Source organism: Passer montanus, unplaced genomic scaffold (assembly GCF_014805655.1).
Source record: "Passer montanus isolate IOZ18808 unplaced genomic scaffold, ASM1480565v1 scaffold46, whole genome shotgun sequence".
NCBI classification, from domain to species: Eukaryota; Metazoa; Chordata; class Aves; order Passeriformes; family Passeridae; genus Passer; species Passer montanus.
Window position 1 is genome coordinate 2,322,324 of NW_024369485.1, and position 7,208 is coordinate 2,329,531.

Below are 7,208 nucleotides of genomic sequence, written 5' to 3' on the forward strand. Positions count from 1 at the left end.
CAGCCTTTATCCCAGCCCAAAGATACTCACAGCATCTCAGACTTTTACCCAGCTCTGTGACCTATGTTGGGTCCAGGTGAGACCTCTAGCTCTCAGATTAGACTGCAAGTGGTCACTTCTGTTTCTAAACATCAGGAACATTCTGATTACACAAACTCTGCCTAGGAAATTATGCTAAAACCTCTAGACAGAAAAATGACAATGTTCTGTAAAGCCAGCTTTATTAAGATAAGAAAACAATATAGAAAAATATGTGCAAACACAACCAAATGCACTAATATTTTACTAGAAGCCAAAACCATGTGGTTACAGACCTATTGAACACATATTTAACCAGCAAACCACCAACAGGTAAACAGTTACATGTAAACTGTGCTTTTGGGAACTTCAGAAATAACTGTCAAGAACCAGCATTGCAGCATGAATTTTCTTATAAATAACCTGTCAACAGTTTTTAGATAAAATATAACTGTTCTGTCTCAGAATATGTCTCAAGCTATAAAAACAGTACAAATCTCCTAATATCAGAACCACAATGTTAGATACAGACAGGTAAAAAAATCTAAACTCCTTAAGAATTATATTAAAATAACTCTATTAAAAACTTACCAATATTAAAAATACTTCCTTTAAAGGCTTTTCTAGCCAAAAGTTAAATTTTAGACACAATGCTTACAATACACAAATGTAGAGGTTTTCAGATGTAACTATTGGTACATTAGAGGCTGGCTGAATTAAGAACCTTATCCTTAATGGCAACCCTCCAGTCATGTAGATTTTTGGTACTTCTGAGAAATGCCATAGGGGACATGTGCGGCGATGGCGCCTAATTTCTGTGCTCCTTCAATGTGGAACATCTGGTCATCAAAGAAAATGTGAGGGCGGATTTTCACCAGGATTGGTCCTTTAGGTGCTCCTGCTAGGAAAAGTGCCTCATCAATCTCCAGACCCCAGCTACGGAGAGTCTTCAGCACTCTGGCTCCAGAGCTCGCTGCACTTCTGGCTGTGACCAGGTAGGTCCTGATAGGACAATTTAATCGTTCATTTTTTGCATAGAACTTCTTCTGGAGTTTTCCCAGGTCTTCCAGAAAACCCTTCAAAGGACCCTGAGTATGAAATACCAGAAGCATATTTAGTATACGTCCACAGTTTCCAAAATAACTCTTTTGCTTTATTCAAACTGCCAGTTACACACAGAATTCCTTTTCCTAATGCTGTGCTCCCCCACAAATTCTCTATGTAACATCTCCAAATGGGTCTGCACCCTTACTAGGAATTCACATATTGGCAAAAAGTTAAAACCACAACACTACATGGTAGGATCAGTGGAAAAATAGTTCTCACTAAGGCTTACAAGATCTCTTGCAACATTAATTTTTAATTATAGTCTTTAATAAAATGTTCATTGAAAACGCAAAATCTTTTTGGTATGAACCATGAGCTGTAATATTTTTCCTGCACAAAAAACAGTAGAAGACCTAATTACAAAGCTGTCAATGAACTCTTTCCAGACTAATGACTATACTACACTCCAATTAATAGAAGCAAATGACAGTTTTGTTCAAATTGCAATATATTGCACTGTTCAGTACTTTCATAAATAAAGCTTTTACTCTGAATTTACACTATTTTTAACAACAGCAGAATTGATCTTTCACTTTAAGCTAATGTTAAAATATTTGTTTTTAGACAAATTGCATAGCTCTGCTTGGGAATAAGCAGATATTATCTTGTTTTAATAATCAGAATATCTCAGTGTTTGAAATTAACATTACCTACAGTCTGATAAAAAAAAATCAAGGAAATCAGTACTAACATTTCTTTTTCTAAGGATACTATTAAAAGACATCTGTAAGTCACTCTCATATATATACAGTTCTCAGAGAAATGAGAGAGGACTGCAATAATGGCCTGGTAAAAGGACTGCAATGGTGGCCTCCATTATGTGAAACATGCATTTTAAAGATTATCTTTGAAGAAGGAAATAAACAGGGGCATCAGATTTCACAAATAACACACACTGGGAAATGGAGAAATACGGCAGCAAAGAAAGTCATCAGATCTTTTGGAAACTCCCTTTAAACAAGAAATTGAAGAAATACAAACCTGTGCAAGAGGCTTATTTTCATTCAGCTGTTCATGTTCAAAAAATCTATCTAATCCTTGCTCTTTGAAAATCTGTTCTGATTCATCAGAAAAGATAACAGCATCCCCATCAAAAGCCACCCTCAGCTGTGTATCCGAGTAAACAACATCTTTGTTAGCAGTGAACATCGTAGCTGATGCAATGCCTGAAAACAGATATCAGAGACCCTTTGGTTAGCATGTCCTGCAAAGTCAGTCATGAAACCATCAGCAGATTGGTTCCAACAACTTATTGGTGGTCATCCTTATATATGGTGAGCACAACCAACACAAAAGCTAATTAGAGATGGCTGTTCTGTAACACAAATGCTTGGAAGCTGTCCCACTGCCAAAACTTCTTGATCATGCTTCCTTCCACTTTCGTATAAGACTATACAAAACTGCTTCCCAAGCTGTGCTGCAAATGAGGGTAAAGCAGAAAATCCCAAGGAGACCACTCAATCAAAGTATTTGTTACTTTTTAACAAAAATGGGACACAGGAGTTGCTTTTTTAAGTTGTATCAAAAAGATGCTATTCAAACAGAAGTTAAATAGAGGTGGGAGTCTTGTTTCTTTTTGAAGGGGAGAGGCAAAGGCACAGAGTGGTTAAGTTGTCACTATCAGCAGGCTGAAGGGTCAAAGAAGAACCGTTTTAATACATTTTATTTGGTTGAGTAAAAGTAAGTGATAAGCTTGCACCACACAAAGTGGTGACTTTCTCCATTTGATGAAGCAGAACCACTTTCTGTGAGAACTACAATGTATATAATTTTTGAATAAGCTCAACAGATAACAAAAGATATCAACAGATAGCAAAAAGAAAGTCAATTCAAACCTGCTTCTATAGCTTCCTGCACTTTGTCAGAATCCGCTGAGAGGTACAGGTTGGTGAGGTACGCAGTCAGGTAACCAATGGGGCTCTCTCCTCCCGTCATACAGAAACGTTCAATTGTTAAACCTGAAGTAAGAACAGTACAAGGTGTGGCTCTGCCTTGACACTACAAACCTGTAAAAGGAACCTATGAAAAGGTACACTAGCCTAGCTTAAAACAACTTAAAAAAATACATTCATTGTAATTTCAACAAGTTACACAACTTCAAAGAATTACAATGTTTGATCAGCTCATCCTCACTGAGAATTTAGGGGAAGAAATTCCCTCTATGACAGCACAGTAACTGCTGTGAAGATGTATGTGTAGGGAGCATAGATACCAAATATGAAAAAGTTTAAGGACTTCTCAGAAGTTATGGTTTACACTTGACAAATCTAGAGCACTCGATCAAATTCTGTCTAATACTATGTCACTTATGCTGACACCCAAAAATAAATATCCAAGAAGCTGCTCTTCCCAAAGTCAGAACAGGAAGAATAAAATTAATTCATATTATTATGTAACAGCTGGCAATTCTACACATCAGTAATTATTTTATTTACCATAGTGATTGATGCTGTTTATGAGCCTCACTCCCACTTGGGCATGGTTGTTTGTCATCAGGACAATATCAAAGCGTTCTTCGTCATCAGGGTACAGCTCCAGCAGCCGGGCATTGACGTGCTCCAGTGCCTGCAGATTGAACATGTGCAACTCAACAGTCCAGTGTGCCTCCTTTCTTAGTCACTTTCTTATCACTTTCTTAGTGATAGGATTGTCTTGAAGGAGGGTGTAAAATACCTGCTAGTTTAACTTGCTGAACTTCTTTGACTGGGTTCATTTGAAAGGAAGCAAGTAAATTTCTTTTTTTTTTCCTTTTTTTTTTCTTAGCTATGGAATTTATTTTTGCTGATTTACTGACACAGTTCAGGTCATCAGGTGTCTAAGACCAACCTTAAGTAATGAGTACAAAATCACATCCTGTCAACATGATTAGCTTAAGAGCTTAATTGCAACAATGAATGAGACAGATTTTGATTTGAGATATCTTCAAAGATAATTGGCCAACATGTTATACCCACAGTCTGGTATTCTTATTTCCCTGACCTTTCATCTGCTCATCTCTCTCTGTATCCATCTGTTCTCCTATATAGAACTTCCTCTTGACCCTTGAATGGAATTCTTTAGGATTACAGCAACAAGGTAAACAATGAATCATCAAATGAATGCAAGATAGAGTGATTTTTATTAAGGTGCTTTAAAAAGTCAGGCCAGTTGTTCAGAACTAAACCACAGATTTCATAAATAAATTCTGGAAATCTCACTGTAAAAAGCTATGTTATTGTGGAACTGTGCTTAGGAAAGTTCCAAGTTAGACCTGGTATAAGGCCTAGAAAAAAATCTTAGTATGGGTCATAACTCACTTCTATTGTTAATACTCTACTACCATGCCAATTTCTTAAATTATTAGGAGGGAGGGATTCAATATTTTTGTCCAGTGTCTTTCTGCTTTGCAGTGTGAGGACACCCTGGCCTGTGAATGCAAATCTTAAGCATTACAAGCATGAGATATAATACTTTTAAGTTAGTATCTTAAACATTTCCATAAGGGAATAAAAAAAAAAATTGTATCTTTTTTGTTTCATCTCCAAGTAGAAGAGATGACTCAACACAGCCACAGTTCTCTCACTTAATGATTCCTGTGACTAAGCAATATAAATAATTCAAACAAAAACAGCATATCAGAAGGGAACAGAGATCAAGGTGCATTTATCTGCATAGCCAACAGCTCTGATTTCCAAAGCATGAGCAGTTAAAGAGTCAAATCATGCTTATAATGTAAGTAAATTTGATACTGAACTCTGATCTTAAAACCTGACTGTGCTAGCAGGGCTGCTACATACAGGAAAAGATACAGTAAATTTCCAAGTTGGTCTGCCCTCACTGGTGTACATTGTGAATTATTTTATGGCCACACTTTTATGTTAGAAACACCTTTACAGTGCTTGTGCCATTAATGTTACTAATAGCTATGTTATATTTACAGCAGCATGGGTATTGACATAAGTAATTTTTCCACTGTGTATGTTCATAAAGTTAGTAATGAATAAAATGTTTTAAATTCCTGAGACCAAAACTGAAGGAAAGAAAATCTACTTTTAAAACCTGAAATGTTCTGCCACAACTCTGATGTCAGCAAGTATGATTTCTAATTATGATTTCATTAATTTTCTAAAATTTTTTGGTAAAGCTCAGCAAACAGTTCTCAATGGACATAAAATTAACTCTGTAGACAGTGTTTTTCAAGACAGTCCTACTAAAACCTGTGCTCTTCAAAAACATACATATTTTCAGGTTTTTTCATTTTTCTGCAATTTAATTTGCTTTCCATTCTGCAGGGTATTTTCTTTGGCCATTTCTCTTTTCTTGTGCAATGAAAGCAGCATATTCCATTTCAGCTCTTCTTAAACCCTGACTCAGAAGTAGGGAGTCCCATTTCTTTTGCTGGTCCTCAAGAACAATTTCAAACAAGGGTGACAACAAAAGCAAGGAAAAACTAAAGCTGACCAAAATAAATTAAAATCAACACTATTTGGGTTTGGTTTTGTTTTTTGTGGGGTTTTTTGTGGTTTGTATTTTTTTTTTTTTTTGGAGTTGGGGAGAGGAAGTGAATTGGTTTATTTGTTTTGTTTTGAGTGGTTTTGGGGAGGAGGAGGTTGTCACAAACTTAAAAAAAAAATATGTGGCTTATCTTGACTGAAATGGTCTTAAAAGGAGAGGTGCTTCATACGCCCCACGTCCAGCAGAAAAAGCAGGTTGCTCCTTACGCACAGCCGGGATGTGGTGCTGTGAGCCGGGATGCAAACCGGGATGCTGAGGGTACCACTCCGGTCCCGGTGACGCGAGCAGTACGTGCTCTGCCGCAGGCGTTCGGCATTAGAGCCGGCGGGAGGAGAGGAGGAGAAGGAATGGGAGCGGGGAGGGAAGCGGTGGCCGCGGGGCCAGGGGACGCAGAGAGATGCCGGGAATGCTCCCGGGCTGTCCCCCCGCGACGAGCTCGGCGCTGGGAGAACAACTCCCAAAAGCGTCTCCCCGAGGCAGGATTATCTCCGCTGAAGGAGGCTTCGGGCTCCTCCTCTTCCCGAAATTTGGCCTCGCAGCATCCTCCGCGCCCCGCCGCACCCCACACCCTCTCCCGCCCGCCTCCTGGCTACCTTGACGAAGTAGAACGCCGGTCCGGGCTTGAGGATGATGTTCTCGTTCTTCTGCTGGTACTCCACGTACTTCTCCACGCCCTGCTCTTCGTAGATCCGCTGCTCCTCCACCAGGTTGAAGAGTGCTCGGGAGGACACGGCCACCGTGATGGCGTTCTGGGGCTTGGGCTGCGGAGCGAGCGCAGGGTAGCGCCGGCCCGCGGCCCTCAGCCCCCGGGCCCCCAACCTCCCCCCGGACCCCCGAGCTCCGGACCCCGGGCCCGCCCGCACTCACCGGCCGGGGTCTCTGAGTAACCAGATTGTCATAGAAAGCCTTGGCCGCCGCCCAGTCCCGCTCGGCCTCCTGCTGCCGGTCCTGCTCCGCCGCCTGGCTGGGCTGCGGCCCCTCCGGGCCGGAGCCGCTCATGGTTCCTGCCGCGGCCCGGGCCGTAGCGGGCGACCGGGAAGCGGCGGCAACGGCCGCCCCCCTGCCCCGCCCTGGCCAGGCGGGGAAGGCACCGGCGCTGCCTCTCCCTGGCGCTGTGCGCGCCTGGAGATGCGGCCCGGAGCGGTCCGGCCCTCCCCCGGAGCGGAGCAGTCCCGGCCCTGGCCCCGGGGACTCCCCCGCCCCTCACACCGCGAGGCGCAGCCCGCCCGCAGCGTCCCCGCTCATGGCGGGTTCGTTGGGTGCGCGGGAGCCGGGGCTGCGGCCCTTCCCCGCCGCCCTCACGGCACTTGTGGCGGCCCCTTCAGCAGGCGCTGACCGCGGCCGCTGCCCTCCGCTGTGCTCGGGGGTGCCGCTGCCTGATGCCAGGCAACAGCCGGCAGCCCTCAGTGTACCTGCAGTATTAGAGATGTATTATTGAACTGCAGTGGCTTAATCGAGTTAACGTTAACTGCAACAAAATCCCAGGTCATCTTATATAATATATTTTAGCAGTCAAAATGGGGTCGATGTCTGTGGCCTTGGGTCCTTTATGCCACATAGAAAATACCTTCAGGAAACAGCAATTTAGT

The 7,208-nt window shown here is 42.4% G+C and overlaps 1 protein-coding gene across 1 annotated transcript; it reads right to left on the reverse strand.

The window, feature by feature from the left end:
• Positions 1–204: 204 nt before the first annotated feature.
• On the reverse strand, positions 205–6,772 carry LOC120508213 (cytosolic 5'-nucleotidase 1B-like). The gene is made up of 6 exons (XM_039721585.1): positions 6,487–6,772; positions 6,213–6,380; positions 3,561–3,690; positions 2,961–3,083; positions 2,107–2,291; positions 205–1,106 (listed from the first exon to the last, which is right to left on the reverse strand). Exons 1-6 carry the CDS (start codon positions 6,616–6,618, stop codon positions 768–770), a joined length of 1,077 nt encoding a protein of 358 aa, XP_039577519.1. The 5' UTR covers positions 6,619–6,772; the 3' UTR covers positions 205–767.
• Between the last annotated feature and the right edge of the window lie 436 nt (positions 6,773–7,208).